Source organism: Myotis lucifugus, unplaced genomic scaffold (genome assembly GCF_000147115.1).
Source record: "Myotis lucifugus unplaced genomic scaffold, Myoluc2.0 scaffold_15, whole genome shotgun sequence".
Taxonomy (NCBI): Eukaryota; Metazoa; Chordata; class Mammalia; order Chiroptera; family Vespertilionidae; genus Myotis; species Myotis lucifugus.
The window spans coordinates 7,912,777-7,936,571 of NW_005871063.1; the positions used below are offsets into that span (position 1 = coordinate 7,912,777).

Consider the following 23,795-nt stretch of genomic DNA (forward strand, 5'->3'; position numbering starts at 1 on the left):
CTTACAAATTTTATATACCAGTGCTTTTCCATCCTAACTAAGTATCATTTATAATTTTGGTGATGTTATCAACCAAATAATTTATAGTAGTCGATAAGGGTTATGTGTCAGTAGAGATGAAACAAAGTTTATATTTTAGATTATAAACATTTTTTAACTTCTAGTGTGCCCACTTTCATAGGAGGATGTTGCTTACCTCAAGTGCTATCTTAATTCTTATCTTTAGGTAAAGAAAAATTGTCATTTGGAGTATAATACTGTATTTATAATGTTGTAGCACAGGCAATTCCATATTTTCAATGCCAATTTATGGGGATAGAAGTATGGAAAATCCAGTTATTCATATTTGATTTTTAGGTATGTATCCAGCTTATTTTATATCACTTAGTATTCCATCTGTATTTACTGAATAAATTTGCTTTTGGCAGCATCACTTCCTTCATTTTTATTAGCCTGACATTCACAAAAGTAGGCTGGCTGATGATAGAGGCAGTGTGGAGATACCATATGTTTAGAAATTTGCCACATTATCCATTTGTTAATAATCTGTAATTAATAATATATTGCTTACGAGGTTGTAGGCTATTTTTAGGATGCATTTAAAGGCCACATGTGCTGTTTTTTTCCTTACCCAGAAGAGACTTTAGTAAATAATGGGACTTTACGTTTTTAGATTAACAGTCCCAAAGAAATGAGATTTCAGAACATTTCTTGGAAAAGTGCCTTGTGTTTTCTTAAGTAAATAAATTAATTCCTCTTCTGTTATTTTATGTTAATTTTCCTTTTGCTCTACCCTGTGCAGAAATGTAGAACTTATAGAAAGTTAATTTCCCTTCAATAATATTCTATCTGAAAGATTGATAACTGTTTAACCCAAGACTGTTACTCAAATTAGATATTAAATTTTAATAAAAATGAATCAATTGAGATTATTATTTTATCTTATGCTTCTAAATTTCCTATTCATATGATTTTGATTTTGTAAAAAGGTGACTAAAGGTAATCCTTGTTGCCTGATAGCCAATGTTTGTATCTTTCTGGCTATTGTAGGTAGTTATATCTTGCCAAGTACCCATTCGTTAATAAGTATACATTTGGTTATATTTGAAGTTTAATTTTTCTCTGCTTTTACTTTAAGTTTTCAAATACTATTTTGTAGTAGAGACAGCTAAAATGTGGCTTTAGAAATACCTAATAGAATTATATTTAATTTATAAGCATATAGACTTTTTTCTTGGCTCTATGTCAAGTGCTTTGTAGGGAAATATTTTGTGTGTCATGTAAATGATACCCAGGAACTTTAATAATTTGCATTTCTTTGAGCAGGGACCTTTTATAACTATTGGCTGTTAATGGCCTGAACATATCTATATGTGCTAGGGGAGTGGTTCTCAAACATTTTGAAATACTCTAGAGCAGTGGTTTTCAAACATTTTGGTTTCAGGACCACTTTACACTCTTAAAAAAAATATTGAGGACACCAGTTTTTATTTATATAGGTTATATGTAGATATTTACCATTTCAAAAAATAAGACATAGAAGAACATAAGTTGTCAGATCAATAATGCCATCCCCTATCCTGTAGCTTGTGAAAAACTTTAGCTTGCACCCGTGATAGAGAGTGAAAGAGGCACATAACCTTGGTATTGTTATGAAAATAGACTTTACCTTGTGGATCTCCCTAAAGGAGACTTCCTAGATCACATCTTGAGAACCACTGTTCTAGAATTGGGCATTTTCTGCATAAGGGTACTTGCCTTTGTTAGTGGCATTATGGCATTTTGGAATTTGGGGCTATTTGAACAATCCCCTCAGAATATGGTTATGTCTTTTCAAACTTTTATCTTGAAGCTTTACAATCCCCTCAGAATATGGTTATGTGCCTTTTCAAACTTTTATCTTGAAGCTTTGAGATTTACTAAGGTTATCTTTCCTTTTAGTTTTCTGAAGTATACTTTTTGGGGAGGGCTGTGTAGTCTTTTCAGAGCCTGGTTTCCATTTTTAGGACTTTAAGAGTAGAGCTTTGGGTAAATATATGACAGAAAATCATATCAATAGAAATTTTCAGATGGAAGTTACTCTTTTTGTTTTAAAATAAAAACTCATATTAAATGGATATTAGTGTCTTGCCATGTGAGGAAATGGCAATTACCATCTGATTTGCTAATTAAAATGTAAAAATTTTGCTGAAATTTATAAATAGCCACTGTGTTTAGGGCATTTTAGTTATTAATCAACTGCCTTTGTACACATTTCAAAATAAAACAAATTTCTCCAAGGCCTAAAAGATCAGTTTATAACACTGTAGAAAAATTACTTCAGATTCTTAAGAATTTAACTTTCTTTAAAAACGTGGAGGAAGAACTATTGGTCAAACTCTTTGGTATACTAATTTTTTCTCTTCTTCAAGGCAATAGATTCCTTAAATTCTTTTTTACATGTACTGTGCTGGAATTTCCTTTTATTAAAAATACATATAACTTAGAATTTACCATTTTTATATATTGTTTATAATCATCTATTTGGAATATACACAAATGAACATTAACCATATTTTAGAGCCACGAGACCATTGGGAAATATTAACATTTTTTGGTATAAATTTTAAATCTCAAGGGGAAAATGAAATGATATACTGTAATGTCCCATTTATTCTTAAAGTTACCATTAGAATCCTTTAAATTATTCTATAATATTAAGGTTATATTCTAGGTGATACTTTTGTGCCACTCAAACCAACCTTCCCAATTTTTATTTTTATGTAAAAGTTGTATTTTCAAATGATATATTCTGTGGTGAAAACTCTAGCTTAACTATTTTGTCCAAAAACTTGAAAAATGATATACATCTTTAGAAATATGCTAATAAAAACTGATATTAAATTGACTGTTATATTCTGATTATAAGTGTGCTTAAACCCATGTTTGATATATTAAGGACAACTTGGAGCATAATTTTTATGAGACTGTGTTATTCAGATTTTTCCATTGAAGCATTGCCTGCCATCAACCATTGGATTTGGTAGTATTATTTTAGGGCTCTAGTTCCCCTCATTTTTCTCTCATTTTTTCATTACATTGCTAGTAAGACTTTCTATTAATGGGGAACAGAGGGCCAGAGATACCAGTTAACTTTGTTATATCTGCCTCTAAATGATAATATGTATAGGGAGAAAATTGGTGCGGAGATATAATTTAGCCACTTACTATTTTCCTGAGCAAAACAGAAAAATAGGAAAGTAATGGAATTAGAGCTACCTGTTGATATTAATTTTTCTGATCCATAGAAATTTACTTGTTTCCCACATGGATAAATCTTTTCCAAGGCCTGATTAGTTGTAATTTCACGAGAGAAATATTGTCACAGCCCATAAACTTGAGTATCCTCTCAGTTATCAAACTGGTTGTTTGTTAGGTCTTTTCCTAGTCTGTGATTTTTAAAACCTACATGTGGTATTCTAAGAAAAAAGTTTTTTGAAATTGATGCAGAGAAAAAAGTCTTTTTGGACTTAACCATGGGAGAGTATCCTATATAATAAAAGCCTAATATGCTTAGTGTCTGGTCATCCATTCAACCAATCAAAGCATAATATGCTAATGATATGCTAAGGCCACTCAACCGCTCGCTATGACGTGCACTGACCACTAGGGGGCAGATGCTCCGACCGGTACATTAGCTTGCTGCTGGGGTCTGGCCAATTGGGACTGAGCGAGACGGGCCGGACACACCTTGGAGCCCTCCCGCGGTCCCTCCCTGGCTGGCCAAACTCCTGTGTCCCTCTCCGGTCCCGATCGTGCACCAGTGGGGTCCCTCAACCTGGCCTGCGCCCTCGCGCAATCCAGGCTGAGGGACCTTCCCCCCCCCCTTGAGTGCACTAACTTCATGCACCGGCCCTCTAGTCTATAATAGTGTGGTCATTGAGGCTTATAACTTTTCTTTTGGGGTTCCGAGGAAGATTCCCCTGTGTAATAAAGGTCATCTCAATGTTTCTCTTTTGACCCACCTACAAGAAAATACAGGGGAAAGAAGAATGGGAATGAACATTTATTGAGTACCTAATATGTCTTGGGAACATTTTAACATACATTATGTTATTAATTCTCACAACAACCTCATGAGGTAGGTATTATTTTTATCATCCCATTTTACAGGTGAGAAAACTGCAGCTTCAGGTTCAACAGCTATTGAATAAGAGATGAAAGTGAAACCAAACAACATTTGACTCTAAGTCAAATGCTGTTACATTTGAAGCATGGCTAATGGAATGGAATCTGGGCATATTTTTACGTTGCTTACTGTACCAAAGTATTGTAAAACACATTTTCTTTTTAGGAAGGTTTTAGCTGTACTTGCTTGCCATGTCCAAAGCCCCTCAGTTACTTTGCTTTTATAAAAAAAAAAGAAGCAAACTTAATATTTTAAAGTACTGGAATTCTTAGGAGATATGGCATACCTCTTTTGTACTGTTTTCTTGATTTGTTTTATAGATCTATTGCAAGTTTACATGTATTACACAGAAATATATTGAAAGATTGTTATAAATTGTGACATTCAAGTGTCATTCAGATGTTACAAATTGCTATTGAAATGATACCTTTCAATATTAGTTTAAAAGAATATAAAAATATAAACGTTAATATGAAACAGTATTTAGTGAATGTAGAATATAGAACTAGTTTATTAATTTTGTTTCTGAATATGGTTAGGTTCTTAAATGAAAATATATAGACTCAAATGCCATCTTTTATTATGTAACACTAAGCCCAATCTGTGAAATATGACAAGAATTATTATCTTGTTAACTTACCCTTTAAAGTTTAAATCCATAATGCAGAAGGCTTAAATGAAAAGAAACAAACTCTTCCTTTCTTGAAATTTTATCTTTTTATATTTATTAATATATCTTTCTCCTTTTACATTACAATTAGCTAGGTATCTTTCTTACCAGTTTACACTAGATATTTCTTGACATAAACCTAATATGAATGCTCTGCCTCTTCTAGCAACTAGTCAACCTGGATCTTTTTTTAGATGGTTTTCTGTACCTGTATATACAGATATACCTAGGTAGGTACTCATGTATCTGTCATCCAGTAGTTGGATGACCCTGGTGCTCCTGAACTCCCCTTATACACGTAAGGATTATATACAGGATATTCCCCTGTAACTATGCCATCACATACATAGTTGCTTACATGTTATCTTGAATTGGTTTTTTCCTGTTTAACATATGTGTGTCTTGTCTTCCCTAGCTAGGATTGTAAGTTTCCAAAGAGTAAGAGCCTAATGTTGTATACTTTTTAAACTAATGTATAGGATGGATAAATACTTGTGGGTTAATTTTCCCTTTCTTCTAGTTTAAGGGGTTAGACTGTAATTCAGAATGGAAAAGCAAATGTAGATTTGTTAGTTACATGCTTGCTTTTTCATTTCCTAGAGGAGAAAGTATATGGGACTTGAAGAGAAGTGAAAAAATAGAGGGCAGTTATAGGGTTCTTTGACAAAGAGGTGTACTTCTCAAATGTAGCATACTCTGAAATTACTAAAAGAATGGAGAATGCAGCATAATTATGGAAATGCATAAAATAATTTTAAGTGAGACTTTCATTTATTAAAATTATCTTTTAATATAAATATGTGATTTTCTGATATATTTTAATAATTAGGACTCGCTGATTCTTGAGAAGAGTCAAAACTGGAGTTCTCAAAAAATGGACCATATTATGATTTGCTGTGTTTGTCTTGGAGATAATAGCGAAGATGCTGATGAAATAATTCAGTGTGACAATTGTGGCATTACAGTTCATGAAGGTAATTTTGCTTTGTTTTTTTTCTCTTTTTAGAAATGGCAGATTGACACTGCATTTAAAAAAGTAAAATTAGTTCTTTGACATTTGTACTATTTTTAAGATTTTCCTGTAGTTCATGATATTTCAAGTGATGTAAGACATACTAAATCCTTAAAGTACGATGGTATTATTTTTCAGATGTTAACTTTAAATGTGTTTTTTAAAAAAATTTATTATTGGGGTGATATTGGTTAATAAGATTATGTAAGCTTCAAGTGTATAATACTATAATACATCATCTATATGTTACATTATGTGTTCATCACACAAAGCTTAGTCTTCTCTGTCATCATATATTGGACCTTCTTTACCCTCTTCAACCTCTTACCACTCTAAATGTGTTCTTAAATAATTAAAATAGAACTGTTATGATGTGGAAGCCACAGTATTTCTTTGATGGTCAGTGTTATATTTTTTCTTCATGGTATTATTTATTTCTAGTTTTTAAATAAAATTCAGATGTAGAAAAAGTCTTATAAGTTAGTCTAGTAGAATGCATGGCAGTATTTATAAAGTTTGCAGTATTTATAAAGTTACATTCTAAGTCTAGCGATTAATATGCTTTCTTCTTTCATAGTTATTTTTAATTTTGAATTTGAAAGGAGAATATTGGAAGTATTTTTCCTGATTATAATTTTTGAAGCTTCTTTGTCATATATATATATATATATATATATATATATATATTTACTTAAAATTTTTATTTTAATGTAATTTCTGACTTACAAAAAAGTTATGAGTAATACAAAGAATTTCCCATATTTTCTTCACTCAGATTTTATAGATGGTAACATTTTACTACCCTTGTTTTATCTTTTCTCTCATATAACATTTTTTCTGATCTCAAAGGGAGTAAACTATAGCCATAGTGTGTATTTCTTAAGAAAAAAGGGCAGTCTGTCTTACATAAGCACATAATTATCAGTCAGCAAATTAGCACTGATAGAATACTATTATCTAATCTACCAACTGTATTTACATTTTAGCAATCGTCCCAATAATGTCAGTTCTAGAAAAATAAAATCCAGGATCCCAGATTGCATTCAATTGTTTTGACTATTTAGGCACCTTTAATCTAGACCAGTGATGGTGAACCTTTTGAGCTCGGTGTGTCAGCATTTTGAAAAACCCTAACTTAACTCTGGTGCCGTGTCACATATAGAAATTTTTTGATATTTGCAACCATAGTAAAACAAAGACTTATATTTTTGATATTTATTTTATATATTTAAATGCCATTTAACAAAGAAAAATCAACCAAAAAAATGAGTTCGCGTGTCACCTCTGACACGCGTGTCATAGGTTCGCCATCACTGATCTAGATCATATCCTGAGATTTTTGTGTTTCATGCCATGGGTATTTTTGAAGAATACAGGCCAATTCTTTCATAGAATATCTTTATTTAACATTTATTTTCTTGATTAGATTCAGGTTATGGGCTTTAGGCAGGAATTCACAGTAGTTACACTGTATTCTCAGGGTATCATATAATGTTTATTTGTCCAGTGGCTGGTGATGTTACTCTGATTACTTAGTTGAGAAGTTGTCTTCTAGGTTCCTCTGGTAAAATTATTATTTTTTCCTATCAGTTAAAAAATATTATTATTATTTTTCTATCAGGGCCATGATTTCCACAAAACAATATTTCTACGGCCTTGCCCTTAGCTGTCTTTCTGGTATTACAGCCCTCCTCCCAAATAGTTCTGGGAGTCTGATGGTCCTGTGGGGCCTGTGGGGCCTGTGCTGTTAACCCATCCTCTTGCCTTTATATGAAGCTGCCCTCTCTTGCTGCTAAGGCTCACTGTTGGAATGTCTCCTCTTTCTGTTATTCATTCTTTTTTTTCCAGTAATGTTTGTTAAGTACCTATCATGTACTAGGCTTTCTGTAGGTTTTACACATGTAAAATAAACAGAATATAGAAATTGCTGACTTCATGGAGCTTAAAGTTTGGGGAGAGAGACAAACAATGAAAAAAATAAAATAATAAATAAATATATATTAGGTTGTGATCTGGAGGAAAATAAAGCTAGACAAGGAGTGTTTGGAATGCTATGGTGCAGGAGGTTGAATAGATAGGTATAAGGTGGGAATCAGGGGACAGTTTAGGGAGGCCATTGCAGTGATCCAAGAGAGGAACAGGTTTGCAGGTAGATAGTGTAAGTATGATTTTTAAACTGTGTGGGTGTAGGTAAGATGTTGGGACTAGAGATAGGAATTTGGGACTCATCAGCCTGCAGATGTTTTTAAAGCTGTGAGACTGGATGTGCTCTCTAGGGTGTAGTAAAGTGGTCCTAGCCCTTCAGTGGTTGGGGAACACAGGGCTGGCTAATGAGATAGGAGGAGAACCATGGGAGAGCCTCCCCATGAAATCTGAAACTGACCCCTTAGCTGGAGGGCAGGGGGCCACGGAAGAAGCAGGCAGGTCACTCCAGATTGGAAGATGGCAGGTTTACTTGCCCAGGTCCAATTCCTGAGCCAAACCTGTGAAAACCCTCCCCAACCGGCCTTTTGCATGTTAATTTGTTACTTGCGTTACATTTCGATTGTCATTTCTGAATAGGTTATACTTGTCTTTTTCTCATTGGTTTATTAGAATTCTTTTTTAAGTGTTAATCCTTTGCCTGCTCTTTGTTACAATTATTTTGCATCTTTACAAATATTTTTTCCACTCTGTTCTGTACCTTTTCAATTTGTGGTATTTTTCACTGTTTAGAATGTTCTTTTTTATATAATCACATTTGTAGATCTTTCTCTACTAATTTTTAAGTCCTTAAATGAATTTTCATCTTAAATTAATTAATCCAGAGAAAGGGAAATTTTCTAAAGCATAATAGGAAGTTAGTGTTGTTAAAGCTTGTTTGCTTTTTAAAAATTCAGGTGCTTAAATGACAGATTTTCATATTGTAATTCATCCATGCAACTCTCCCTTAAACATCCCATGGTTAAAAATGAACACTTGAATGAATGCTTTATCTTAGAAACAAGTTGCCTATCATAATATAATATACTAGAGGCCCGATGCATGAAATTCATATGCGGGGGCGGTTGGGGGGAAGGGGATGTCCCTCAGCCCGGCCTGTGCCCTCTCGCAATCTGGGACCCCTTGCTCCTAACCACCCGCCTGCTCACTCCTAACCGCCTGCATGCTCGCTCCTTACTGTTTGGCTCACCACTCCTTACCACCCGCCTGCTTGCTCCTAACCACCCACCTGCTCTCTCTTTATTGCCCACCTGCTCGCTCCTTACCACTTGGCTCGCCGCTCCTTAGCGCTGCCATGGAGGTGGGAGAGGTTCCTGCCACCACCACTGTGCTCACCAGCCGCGAGCCTGGCTTTTGGCTGAGCAGTGCTCCCCCTGTGGGAGTGCACTGACCACCAGGGGGCAGCTCCTCCGTTGAGCGTTTGTCCCCTGGTGGTCAGTGCGCATCATAGTGACCGGTCATTCTGGTCTTTCCATCATAACGGTTGCTTAGGCTTTTATATATATAGATGAGCATTGAATAAATGTGGGAAATAGAGAACAGAGAGAAGAAAAGACATTTCTAATAGTCCTAATATCCAGACAACTATAGTTAGTGTTTTGGTGTATTTCTTTTCTCTTTTCCCCCTTCTTCTTTTCCTCCTTCTCCTTATTTTTAAACACACTCCTAATTAATCACAGTTAAGAGAGATTTTTAAGGTGAAGTTTTGCTAAAAGATAGTACTCCAAATGTTGCTTTATAAATGTATGATTGTCTGATTAGTTTTCAGAGGACTCACTTCATCTAAATGTAGATAAATCTCTTTTCTTTTTGAAATAGAAGGGTTCCAAACTGTCAGTGTAAACACCTTTGTGACACGATCTTGTAACTGACTTGTAATACCAGGGTACCCCTGACTGTGTTGTCAGTTATCATGATACACTGATTGCACCGTGTCTGGAGAAAATGTCAGGTCTGTTGTCAGTGGGTGACAGAGCATTAGGTAGTGCACTTACCAGCAATTACTCTTCAGTTCAGTAGCTGTGCATTAAATCAGATTAGGTCTGCTAAGAGATGTTTTCCTCCCTTTCGTTTAGTTTCCATTCTGCTGTTTAGCTTAGCCCTAGACCATTTTTATTTCTTAGTGTGTGCAGAGTGTTTACTGGGTAGGAAAGTTGGTTCTTTTATGCTTTAGGATCTATTTCTTTCTTTCTTTCTTTTTTTTTTTTTTTTTTAAAGCTGAGCCCTATTTTTCTTTCATATAGAAAAATTTAATGTATTTTACAACCCTAATGAGTTGCATTACATAATAATACAAGAATTCTTACAGTAAACTGTATTGAAAATTCTAAATAATTCCTCCCATAAGAAGTTAGGATCTATTTCTGACAGGTATCATGTATAAGTTCCTTTCTCATAAATAACAATATACAGTGTCCCCAAAAATGTATATACACACTTTGAATAAAGGCAGTGCTTATTAAAATACACTTAATTTTCAAAATTGAGCTATCAGCTGTTAAAGTGTCTGTACATGTTTGACACCCTGTATTACTGACTTTAAAATCTTTCAGTGGATTTTGTAATCAGATATTTAGTGATAGGATGTTAAATCACTAAGAATTGTTTTAAGTTTTTAAATGGAACTTTTGTGTTTCTATTTTATTCCCTCTCTATGCTGAGAAATAATTAGGATAGATATAATTAAATACATACTGCAGATGAGGTAATTCAGTCTCAGAGATGCAGTTTGCCCAGTTATATAACCAGAAGGTAGAAAGCTGCAGGTCTTTTGGTCCCTTGTGATACACTGACTGGGGAAAATTTCCACTTATTTGTACTGTCCATGCCCTTGCATAATTCAAAACAATTGTAAACACATATTATGTTATTTTTCCTTAACTATGATCTGTGTAGGTTGTGTGTGTTACTTAGATGTTGATCCTAATTAGATAGCCATAGAAATATGTATTCTATGTTTACTCATTTGAAACATGATTAATCTATCTGAAATGTATTTTATGTCTGTAATTTTTTTATGTTTACCTATATAAAACAAACTTTTTCCGTGATCATATTGGAGATGTACTTTTTGCATATTCTTAGAATTAGGTAGGTAAAAGAGAAGGAACATTTCTTTATGATAGTTTAAACTCTATTTTGTATGGAAGAAAGAAAAAAAGATTTAAAAATGTATTTAGTCACTAAAATGTGTTAGAGCAGACATTAAGAGCAATAACTTTGGTTTAGAGCTGAGTAAACCCAACAGGTGTGGCAAAGAAATATGGGAAAGTGGCAGGTGAAAGGCAAGGGAAGAACTCTGTAAAGGTGATTATACAGTGTGGGTTATTTTTCAGGGGCAGTGAAGATGAAGAAGAAATACCAGTCTACTTGCTGATTGTTTTTTGAGCTTGCAAGATACTAATCTTCTAATTTACAAGTAGAAATTTTCTAGGGAAGGCTCTCAGAATTCATTCTGGAGGTTGTTCCTAGGTGGTTAAATCTCTGTGCAAATGTTTGCTGTGTGTGTAGTATATTCTTCAAAAAATAGAATTGAAATTTTGCTTTATTCTAAAAAAGGGAACTTCTGTGATTTACCTTGATTTTGGTGAATGAAAAGAATAAAATGGGTAGCCCCTTCAGAGCTTTATTATTTTGGTAACTAGAGGCCCGGTGCACGAATTCGTGCATGGGTGGGGTCCCTTGGCCTGGCTGGCTATCAGGGCCGATGGGGGCCCGCCAGCAGGGGAGGGACTGCGGGAGGTTCGCTGGCTGGGGAGGGACCGTGGGAGGGCTCCAGGGCATATCTGGCTCATCTCTCCCAGTCTTGATCCTCTGGACCCCAGCAGAGTGTCTGCCCCCTGGTGGTCAGTGTGCGTCATAGTGACTGGTTGAGCGGTCGATGGAACGGTCGACCGATTGTTCAGACACTTAGTATATTAGGCTTTTATATATATAGATAGATAGGTAATTGCCTTCTTTGTGTGAATACAGATGAGAGAATTGGCTTCATAGGGAACTTTATTTTGTAAAGAAAATAAATTCCCCCTTTCTATTATTGCACAACCCTTTGAGAAAGCAAATTGACTATTTTTATTTTGTTTTATGATTTTTCTTTAAATACAATATTTTGCTTATTATTGCCTTTACTGAAAAAGTGTGTTTTATTAATGACAATTAATAATAACTGCTCCCAAGGAAATTGTATTTCCTTTTAATTTTATGACTATTTCATTTTAAAATTGTATGTCTCAACAGAGTGATGAAGATGATGATTACCAACTACAATTCAATGATATTAAAGAAATTAATGAATTTTGATTACTTTACTTATCTTGTATACTAGTGTAGGTTCTTTAAAATGTTTTCTTTGGCATTATTTTATATGACTTTTTTATTGCATATACTATGGTAGGTGGAAAAGCATTTTTTAAAAATGATTTCATCTTTGCGTTTTGATATTAATGTTGTTATTATAAACTATTTTTCAGAATGTTCTCTACTTCCCTTTCTATTTTGTGAATTTATAAATATAAGTTTAAAAAATAAATTATTAATCATACTTTTTTTTTTAGGTTGCTATGGAGTTGATGGAGAGAGTGACTCGATTATGAGTTCAGCTTCTGAAAACTCCACTGAACCTTGGTTTTGCGATGCCTGTAAATGTGGTGTTTCCCCTAGCTGTGAACTGTGTCCTAATCAGGATGGAATTTTCAAGGAGACAGATGCTGGAAGGTTGATGTCATAATTCTGTTGAGTGAATATGCATGCTTTATAATGTGTCTGCTTCTGACTATTTTTTTACTCTGACTATTCTTTTATTCTGGTTTTTTGAGTTACACCCTTTCATTTGATCACCTTTTTGTATCTTCTTAGCATAGAGTAAATGAACAGTAGGCTAAGGGTCAGGGGGAGGGGAAGACCATTTTTTGAATATCTACATTTGCCTTTATACCCATTATTCTATTTAATCCTAATATTAACTCTATGGTGAGACAAGTTATAAAGTTTCTGACTTAGTACCTAAGGCTCAGATCATTTAAATAATTTTAATTTTCTCAAAACCACAAGCTGGTGAATAGTCAAGTTTGAACTCATGTCTTTTTTATTCCAAGAATATGTCACAAAGCCCATATAGGGATTTAAAAGAAGAAGTTTAATTTTAAGACTTATTAAGCTCTGATAAAAAAGTTACTATCAGATATAAATGAACCCTTAAAAATTGGAAGGATAACCCCTTCTCCCAGGCTGGGGTTCAGACATTGTAGAAAGAGAAGGTGTAGTTGCGGCCTACTGGATGACAGAGTAGTTTGCTGGTTTGGCTTGGCCAGAACTAATCTGCTTAGCAAGTACAGATGGCTGAGCACAGGTAGCAGAGGGAGCTGGGGCCCTATATGTGGTGTCTGTATTGCGAGGGCCACAGAAAAGTGATCTCCAGGCTAGGCCTGCAAGGTCACTGAGGGTGATGCGTGTGACTGGGGCAGGGCTCTGGCAGATGTCCTCCGCCTGTCCCCGATCTCTGCTGAGAAGCCCTTTCCTCTGAGCATGTCCTCTAAGAAAGCTGAACATCATGCTCACTGTAAAGCAGCAATGCTTGCTGAAGGGCTCCATTACTGCAGAGCAGATATGGAAAGGTGGGTTTGGTGTTGAGAGGCAGAGACCTATGTTCTTTTCACTGTTATACGCACACTCATCTTTATCATCACATCTGAGCAGTTGTCATCAGAACAATGTTGACCTCATGTTTTTTCTCAAGAAACTACCATCTGGGATGGGTGACTGGAATGTAAGAGTAGTCCCTAACCTTTTGTGTTTTGTGGGTTACTCCCCCAAACCACCTCCCACCTTCACCCCTCCATATAAGAGAAGGTACTCAATTTTGTATTTTGCCACATAAAGGCATTCCAGTATTTTTATCAAACATGTCTAATCCTACATAATAAAAGGCTAATATGCAAATCAACCAAACGGCGTGACGCGCACTGACCACCGGGGGGTAGATACTCAAAGCAGGAGCTACCCTCTTGTGGTCAGTGTGCTGCCACATGGGGAGCACCGCTCAGCCAGAAGCCCTGAGCTGGGTTCACGGCTGGCGAGTGCAGCGGCTGTGGTGGGAGCCTCTACCACCTCTGCTGCAGCGCTAAGGATGTACAACTGCTGGTTTAGGCCCGCCCCCGACGGTTTAAGCCATCAGTCGGACATCCCCTGAGGGCTCCTGGACTGCGAGTGGGTGCACGCCGGGCTGAGGGACCCCCCTCCCCCCAAGTGCACGAATCTCATGCATTGGGCCTCTAGTATTTTAATAAAAATAAAACAACCTATACAAGTTATCATCATCATTTCTCATATTTTAGCATTGGAAAGGCTAGGATACATTCTGTCCCAAAATAAAGGATAGGATTTTAAATTGAATAAATGTTATTTTAGTAAAGTAAAAAGTATTTTTCCTATTTTCTTATTTTCTCATTTTTGTCTCAATTGTTACACAGGCCCTAGAGAAATGTTGCTATCTAACATTGTTGGGACATACTCTACCATGAATTCTTGGAGAACCCTGTGTGTGTTGATGTCTAGGAAAAAATGGCTAAACTTCTTCCCTCTTCTTCCTAATTGCACATTCAAATATAAAACAAAAGAAATATATAACAAAGGATTTGATGTATCAACATGAGTCTGTGGTCTATCATATACATGGGCATTATTTTATTTTTGGACTGACTTTGGCCTAGAATTAGGGAGCTTAGTTACTGCATTTAAACTGTGTGCTTTCAAATTGGACTCCCTATATTTGGATTTTTGTATTTTCTTAGTAACTGTGATTTTAGTCAAGTTATTTAATCTTTTTGTGCCTCATTTTTCTTAGCACCTTTGAGAAGATAAAATGAGATGATTCATGTAAAACAATTATACAGTTTTGGAAACATATTAAGTACTCATTAAATGCCTCCTTGGTTTAGCTGTTGCTGCTGCTGCTGCTACTAGTACTTTATTATTAAAAATATTATTCTACTTATTTAAGGTAATTATAGAGTATCAGCTGCTTAAATTCTTTCTGGTAACTCTTCAGTTCTGAGAGTTGAAGTTGATGGTGGCAAATTGTGGTGAATAAGGAAGCAACTTTGGAAAACACAGAGCTTCCTTTTAGGGAGGATAATTTTTCTGTTGTTTTGTTAATAATTTGAAAGTTCTATTGGAAAACTTTAAAGTAGCTGTCTCTTCATGGTATGACAATCCACAAAGCAACCGCTAAGTTGTTTCTGAATGAAGAGAAGGGAGACCTCTTTAACCATTTAGATTTACTGAGAGATATCGGTATTCACTCCTGTGGACCTTACATATATAGGCACCTCCCTTGATCGTGCAGTCTGGCAAAAGTTCTTTTATACTATTTGGACAATTTTAATGTTATGTCCATACTCATCTATAGGCTATAATGGAAATTTTAGGTCTTGGTAAAGTTTAAGGGATGTAACACTAGCTTGATTCAAGGTGGGGGGGAGGGGGGAAGCCAGGACGATTTGACAAGGCCTTTAGTATTTTAGCTTCACATGGAAAACAGGGGAAAGAATAAAAAAGGTTTTGAAATTGACCTCTATCACATGGACTAACTAGACTTATTTCCTTGTTTCTGATGGTAGCCACCAGTTCTATACAGAAAATGATGTGTTTGAATGTGAGAAAAACATCAGTATATTCTTGTCATTAAATTTTTATTTCATTTCTTAGAGTATTTTACCCTGTCTTAAGTGGTTTAATAAACCTGACTATGGAACATATTAGATATACTCTAATATCTAGAGATAGCGTGCTAGACACTATGCTGCAAGCACTTCACATTCATTATTATGACTTCCAAAATACCTGAGGTGCTCTGTTCCTGGTAGATACTTAGTAATTGATTAGTGAATGAATAGATGAAGGACTGAAAAGAACATACTGGAAGTGAATTTCCTATGTTGAAAAGGCATTACAAGTTCAAGGCATTTAAGAATCAAATTTGATTGATTAATGTAGTTCCTATTCTGAAAGAAAGCATCTTTCTACTTAGTTTAATTTATTAAACTATGTGAATTTAAAAGAATCTAGTGGTAATTTGTATACTAGAATGACAATTCTGACTCTGTTTTTTGGTGGTTTTATGTGGTGCTTGTTTTCTGCTTTCCCCAATCGACATCTGTCATCATAGCTCCAAGCAAAATGGATGGTAAAGTAACTCGGAAGATTATTCCTTTTTGATTTCTCGACTTGCCTTAATTACAAAGTTCTAAAGCTTGTGCAGCTAAACAAGTGAACAAAAAATTATTCACAGCAGGTATTAATAAGGACCAACATTGCCTCAGCTTGTTGATATGCATTTGAATAAAGACTCATGTTGGTGTCCTCTCGTGAGTGGTTGGGGAAAATGATACACTTGTGTGCCAATCATACTGAAATGGCGGTTTGTATCTGTAGTACTTGTGTGACTTGTACTAAGACATTTTAAGAAGGTCAGTCTGAAGCAAGCAGCCAGCTGTTAGGTTTATCAAAGATAAACTCCTGTAGAGTACAGCAGCATTTAACACACCAGTGGAGCATGAAAGAACGGCGCAAATTAAATTGAGAAAGCTGCTTGTCGAAGATGTGTATCTTTATATTGAACTCCACAGGATGCATTTGGGAGGTTGGATTAAAATACTGTATCAAGAAAAATCTCCAAACCTTGGATTTTTTCCCAATAAATAAGATAATTTTTAAAGATTTGTAGCTACTTTCCCCAGAACCTCTATAAAATGATTCATAGTCTTGTTTTTTTAAAACTCATAGTGCATCACAAAACAGAACCATGTAGCAATCATAGCCCCTTATGCTGTGATAAAGCAGAATTTATTGTTAATATATTCACAAGGTTAAGAGAGATTTGCCATCTCATTTTTACCCTCTTTCTTACAGAAGTGATATAGATCTGTTTAAATTTCAAAATCCAGTGATCCATCTTTTGTTTAGTTGTAAGCAAACAGAAATGGAGCGTAATATATTTTTAAAAGTTCAGTGTGGCTCAGTGATTGAGCTTCGACCTATGAACCAGGAGGTCATAGTTCGATTCCCGGTTAGAGCACATGCCTGGGTTGTGGGCTTAATCCCTTGTAGGGGGTGTGCAGGGGGCAGGTGATCAATAATTGCCTCTCATCATTGATGTTTATTTCTCCCTCTCTGAAATCAATAAAAAAATATATTTTTAAAAAAGGTTCAGAGCAGTTAAAAAACACAACAGAATTAGAATCAACTTGTGTTTATTCTTTTTAGTGTACTGAAACTTTGAGCATTCTTTGTTTAGTGTTGCAGCATCATTCAGACTTTAAAAAAATTTTGTATGTGGGGGATATAAATTTTAATACATAGGTTATATGGTGAAGAGATGAGTGAGAGAGATACGACTTCCTTATCTTATTATAACTGTTCTGTACAGTTTACTGGGAAGAGAGTCAAGATATATACAAAAAATTGTTTTAAAATATGTCCTCAGAGGATTATCCAACAGCCTTTAGAAAAAAAGTAACAAGAATAATTTTACCTAATTATTGCAGAGTAACTTCATAGTTCTTCAATTAGTATCCTTAATTCTCAAAGTACTTACAATAACAAATGTGAATACTTTTCACACATGAAAATGATGTTTTGTTTTATTTGAGTAATGGTTTTGTGCAAATATTTAAGACTAACAGATAAGTGCCAAATGTAGTGAATTTTAAGTGCAAGGCAATTATAGTTGTTAACTCTCAGCTTTGGCTGAGCGGCTGGACCAGTAGTGCTTGTTGCAAGCACTCTTTCTGTAACTGAATATCATTCTATACATGTTCCATAATCTTCAGGTGTAAAATTTTGAAATCTGACCATAGAACTCTTTCAGTAGTTATTCGAGACAGTATATATTTTATGTCTATTTTCCATGTGGACATTTTACAAAAGGGTTTGATAGAAAAATCATATGTTCTCTCCTATAGATGGGTTCACATTGTTTGTGCCCTTTATGTTCCTGGAGTAGCATTTGGAGATATTGACAAATTACGACCAGTAACACTAACCGAAATGAATTATTCCAAATATGGTGCCAAGGTGAGACAATGTTTTTGATTGTCTAAAATAGGAAGTTTTTTCTTATTAGTTTACACGGCTTTTTACCTACTGGTATATTGTTGACTATAGAGATGCTTGTTAGTAATCAAACTGTTTGTATAGCAGTTAGCACTAAATCATTTATTATTTATAGTAAAGTTTTCTCATATCTACAATGGGAATACTTATAGTACCTCATTCACATATTAGTGTGGAATATTGATCAATGATATTAATATGTGCAAAGTGCTTAGAATAGTACCTAGCACATGGTAAGCCCTCAAGTAATATCATCATTATTATGTCTGTGGAATTTTGGTTTATTTGAATCACATAGAGAATTTTTTTTTTTTCATATACACTCTTGGCTTGCCTACTGTTGTTTGTATTGATATAATATTGGTTCACCACTTGTATTTTGTGGATGCTTTGTAAGAGAATGCTATCTTCTAGAAATATTTGTACTCTGAGCTCTTTCCTGTTGTTCCATTGTAGGAGTGTAGCTTCTGTGAAGACCCTCGTTTTGCTAGAACTGGAGTTTGCATTAGCTGTGATGCAGGGATGTGCAGAGCCTATTTCCACGTGACTTGCGCCCAGAAGGAAGGCCTGCTTTCGGAGGCAGCAGCAGAAGAGGTAGGTTTATTTAAACCTATAGTTGATGAATATGTTCATGAAGCTTCTCATGACTTATATCCTACATCAGGTATGCATCATAAATTAAACTTAAAAGTTTATTTGCCTAGATCACTGGTCTAAAACATCAAGAGTTAACAATATATATGAGTTTTTTCCAGTTTCAAAGCAAGTCAGATAATTGGAAAACTTGTTAAAATTTTGGTAGTGAGATCTGATAGATGAAATGAAACATAATCCAAAGTGTTTTAAAGCATTAAAATGTCAGCATATTTTATATGAGAGTCTGAAATTGTATTTGGGTAATAATCTTGCTCTGTTACTCTCTAAATAAAATCATTACCTTGTCTTTAGAATCTGCATTTCTATCTCTTTACAATTATTTTTAATTCTATAATTTCCTTCTAGGTTTATTGGCTTTAGATTAAGCAATCAGTTGTTTTAAAAGTGTGTTTTGGAAGCTCCTTAATATTCTATCAAGGAGTCTGTAAGGTTAAAGCTATTTTCATGATGATATGAAAATGGTATATACTGTTTTTATTCTTAATTCTCTCACAAGCAACACTGGAGATATCCAGAGATAATATAACACAATAATATGATCAGGACAGTTTATCTGCACTTTGACTGGGTTCCACTCCATTGGAAGGAGGAACAAGGAGAGTAAGAGTGGGCAGCTTTCTTCAAGGGCATGGAAATTTCACACCTCATTGGCTGGATCCTATCACATGGTCATATCTATCTGCAGGGAGGCTGGAGCAGAGCATTCCCAACCGGATAGACATAGATGCAGTCAAAACTCAGAGGGTTCTAGTACTGACAGAAGAAAAGGGGAGAATAGGTATTGGAAGGCAGTGGTTTTTACAGTAGCTAATATTTGCTTGATATGTTTGTTTCATTCTCTAAACAATATTCAGTCACCCTAGCTTTAGAATTAGGGTTTATTGCCCCTCAATCCAAAATTAACTGATTAAAACAGAACAAAAATTACTTGGGCTACTTACTCACTTTCAGATATCTTTTAGAGCAGAGAAGACTGGTCTTTTCCCTAAGTCAGGCTTGGTCCTAATGTTTAACTCACCCATGCAAACATGAATCCTACCTGATAATCCAATTTCAACCTTCCCTACTTTAAAACAATAGAATAATACTTCAGATCTGGCCATGTGGCTAAGGTTCAATATAATCTTTATTTCCATTTAGCATTTTCTGCCACCAGGATTTAAAGTATGTCATGAAAAAGGTGTGTGTGTGTGTGTGTGTGTGTGTGTGTGTGTGTGTGTGTATGTGTGTTTGAATGCACTCTTGTAGCTACACTTTTGTATTTTATGAAATAGTTATTTTTAAGTCCATTTTACTAGTGAATTGTTTAGCAACTTGTTTGAAGCTGCAAAACCAGTAAATGATAGAACTAAAATTTGTATCTAGGGTTTTATATTTCTAATTCTGTGACCTTATCCACAGCATTACGGTATGACATCTATTGATACCACCCTACAGAATTACATTGTATGTTTTTTTCTATGTTAAGAACACCTTATATTCACCTTATATTCTTTATTTCTCTTTCTATTCTTTCTTATTTGTTTCTTTTTGTTTTTAATGTTACCATTTTTCTTTGGGCTATAAAACCCCACCTTACTAATAGACCCTTTTACTATAACTTAGATAAAAACTTTATGGGTAGCTTATCTTTATTTCTCCTCCTTACGACTTCTTGTTATTTCATTAGCAGTCACATTGTAGATTACTTTTTTAGGCTATTTAGTTAAAAAATATTTCTGTTTCTGATAGAATAAGTTGTTTTCTTTCTTTCTTCCTCCCTTCCTTCCTCCCCACACTACTTTCCTCCCCTCCCCTCCCTCCCTCTCTCCTCCCCCCTCCTTTCCTTCCCTTCCCCTTCCCCTCCCTCCCTCCCTTCCTTCCTTCCTTCCCTTAAATTAGGGGGGAAAAAAGGCTAGTACTATGAAAGATGGCTATGAGAGCATTGTGTTTCCATATGAAGTTTTAGGGTTATATAAAGAGTTAAAGGGGATACTTAACGTGTTTTATTGACAGGGCCTGGTCTTCCTAATCCATTTTTGTCCTGGATAGAATCTGTCCATGCATTGGTAGCTAGTTGGACATGTCCCACTTATCTTGTTGGCTAGTTCTGTATTTTCTTAATATATTGTTTTATAATCTTGCTCTATATATTCATAACTTTGATATTTAATGATAATTTCTACTTAAGGTTATTAAAATCTTATTTATTTTAAACAGAATTTTTAATATTTAATTTATGGATTAAATATACAACATAAGAGTTGATTTAAGTATTTTTAAATCCATAAGTCCCTTTAAAGAAAAATATTGTTAATTTGACATTGACATGCAGAATTAAGTTTCTAAAGAAGCAGTTTTTATCACTATGTGTATAAATTACTTTTATAATTTATTTTAGAAATAATAATGTTGGAGAGTTTTTAAAAAATTATCTCTTGTGTTAGGCTTTCTATAACCTTTTGGAATAAAAAAATGTTTACTTTCTTTCCCTGTTTTTTTGATATAGGATATAGCAGACCCATTTTTTGCTTATTGCAAGCAACATGCAGATAGGTTAGATAGAAAGTGGAAGAGAAAAAACTACTTGGCTCTACAATCCTACTGTAAAATGTCTTTACAAGAAAGAGAGAAGCAGCTATCACCAGAAGCACAGGTATGGAATTTATGCCAAACTCATGTTTATTTGAGGTTATGTATTTCAGATCTCACGTGTGTTTGCCAATGGCATATGAAATATAGTGATGAAATTTGGTTAGTTATTTAGGAAATGGGTTGTCATTAAGTTAACTGGAGAGTATAGTTTGTGGCTAAATACATTGCTCCTCATCTAGGCAACAGAGCAACCATTTATAAAGCATGTTTGCAAATGCACTGAGAAATGTGGCTTAGAAGAAATTATCCTATCCATGCAATATGTCACCCACATCTTTTTCAGTCTGTTCTGATGTTTATGCAAAGGATTTGATCAGTTTGCCCATCATTTAAAATGTATTTCTGTGTAAATTAAGTAAATTTATGGACACTATTGCAGTTACTAAGAAGAGAAACTTCAGCTTAATCAAATTAGTTTATGACAATTCTGATCATAGAGTAGGACAGTTATTACTAGGGGTAGATGTAATTTACTGTAACCCAAGAATTATACAGTATATCGTAAGGACCAGTATACCTCAAGGACCATGGATAGCTATTCTTGCCTTGACATAGGGAATTCAAGTATCTTTACTTTCTCTAAGCATGGAGATAAAAATTTTAAGGAGTACATTCCATTTTAATATCTTTTAAAATTTGTATACATATTTTTATAGGCAAGGATCAATGCCCGGCTTCAGCAGTATCGTGCCAAAGCAGAACTAGCTCGATCTACCAGACCCCAGGCCTGGGTTCCAAGGGAAAAATTGCCCAGACCACTCACTAGCAGTGCTTCAGCCATTCGGAAACTGATGCGGAAAGCAGAACTAATGGGGATCAGCACAGATATCTTTCCAGTGGACAATTCAGATACTAGTTCTAGTGTGGATGGAAGGAGAAAGCATAAGCAACCTGCTCTCACTGCTGATTTTGTGAATTATTATTTTGGTCAGTATAGACACTGATGCATGCACATTTTCAATGAAAACAATTTGCTAATGAAAATATTTGATATGCTGTTAATTTTTAATTTATTAGTCATGCTGCATGTATCAAGCAGAAACATGTTTATTTATTTTCCTAATAATCTGTGGGTTGTAAAATGCTAGGTTCATATCTGTGCATAGAATTAAAAGCGTTTTAAACAATGTAGGTTTGTCCATGTGACATTTCTATGGCTAGCTTCTTCCTTTGTGTATTTTGTATATCAGCTTTTATTTTCTACTAAAGTAAAATTGGATATTTAATTTAAATAGAGAGAAATATGCGTATGATTCAAATTCAGGAAAACATGGCTGAACAAAAGAATATAAAGGATAAATTAGAGAATGAACAAGAAAAGCTTCATGTGGAATATAATAAGGTAAGTTGGCTGCAGGACAAATAATATAATTGATCTTATTGATGATTTTCTTGGTGATTTTTACAGTATTACTTCTTATTTTTCATTTTGAAATTCTTCTGGAGTTTTTTTTATTTTATTTTTATTTTTATTTTTTAAAATATATTTTATTGATTTTTTACAGAGAGGAAGGGAGAGGGACAGAGAGTTAGAAACATTTATGAGAGAGAAACATCGATCAGCTGCCTCCTGCACACCTCCCACTGGGGATGTGCCCGCAACCAAGGTACATGCCCTTGACCGGAACCGAATCTGGGACCTTTCAGTCCGCAGGCCGACACTCTATCCACTGAGCCAAACCAGTTAGGGCTCTTCTGGAGTTTTTAGGCCCTTCCCTACAACTTCCACCCTTCATTGTCTTCATTATCATCTCTAACACTTATTGGGCACTTGCTATGTTATGTGCTAGTCACAATTTTGAGAAATTTACATGTATTCATTCATTTAATTCTCAAACAGCTGTATAATGTGGATTATGCCCATTTTCAGAGAAGGAAACTCCTAAACAGGTGAAGTAATTTGCTTAGGCCAGTGATGGCGAACCTTTTGAGCTCGGTGTGTCAGCATTTTGAAAAACCCTAACTTAACTCTGGTGCCGTGTCACATATAGAAATTTTTTGATATTTGCAACCATAGTAAAACAAAGTTTTATATTTTTGATATTTATTTTAATATTTAAATGCCATTTAACAAAGAAAAATCAACCAAAAAATGAGTTCGCATGTCACCTCTGACACGCGTGTCATAGGTTCGCCATCACTGGCTTAGGCTCATGTAGGCCTTCAAGTCATAGAGTGGTGTTTGAGACCAAGCAGTTTGACTACATTCGTTATTCCTAATCCCTGAACTGTGGAACTTCTCTAAGTTTGTAGAAAACTTGGAAACTTCTTATTAAATTACTATTTTTATCTTGAATTGTAATGTTACTTTTTTTTTTTAAAATATATTTTATTGATTTTTCACAGAGAGGAAAGGAGAGGGATAGAGAGTTAGAAACATCGATGAGAGAGAAACATCGATCAGCTGCCTCCTGCACACCTCCTACGGGGGATGTGCCCGCAACCAAGGTACATGCCCTTGGCTGGAATCGAACCTAGGACCTTTCAGTCCGCAGGCCGACGCTCTATCCACTGAGCCAAACCGGTTAGGGCGTAATGTTACTTTTGATTAAAAAAAATAC

The 23,795-nt window shown here is 34.9% G+C and overlaps 1 protein-coding gene across 5 annotated transcripts in view; it reads left to right on the top strand.

The window, feature by feature from the left end:
* The window catches only part of PHF14 (PHD finger protein 14), a 154,274-nt gene that overhangs the window by 10,816 nt on the left and 119,663 nt on the right, over positions 1–23,795 (top strand). For all 5 annotated transcript variants that reach the window (XM_006085020.3, XM_006085019.3, XM_006085018.3 and 2 more), the window contains exons 4-10: positions 5,668–5,812; positions 12,387–12,546; positions 17,793–17,904; positions 18,400–18,537; positions 21,089–21,235; positions 21,891–22,161; positions 22,470–22,576. In XM_006085020.3, coding sequence (XP_006085082.1) covers positions 5,668–5,812; positions 12,387–12,546; positions 17,793–17,904; positions 18,400–18,537; positions 21,089–21,235; positions 21,891–22,161; positions 22,470–22,576 — 1,080 coding nt within the window. The remainder of the gene's footprint in view (positions 1–5,667; positions 5,813–12,386; positions 12,547–17,792; positions 17,905–18,399; positions 18,538–21,088; positions 21,236–21,890; positions 22,162–22,469; positions 22,577–23,795) is intronic.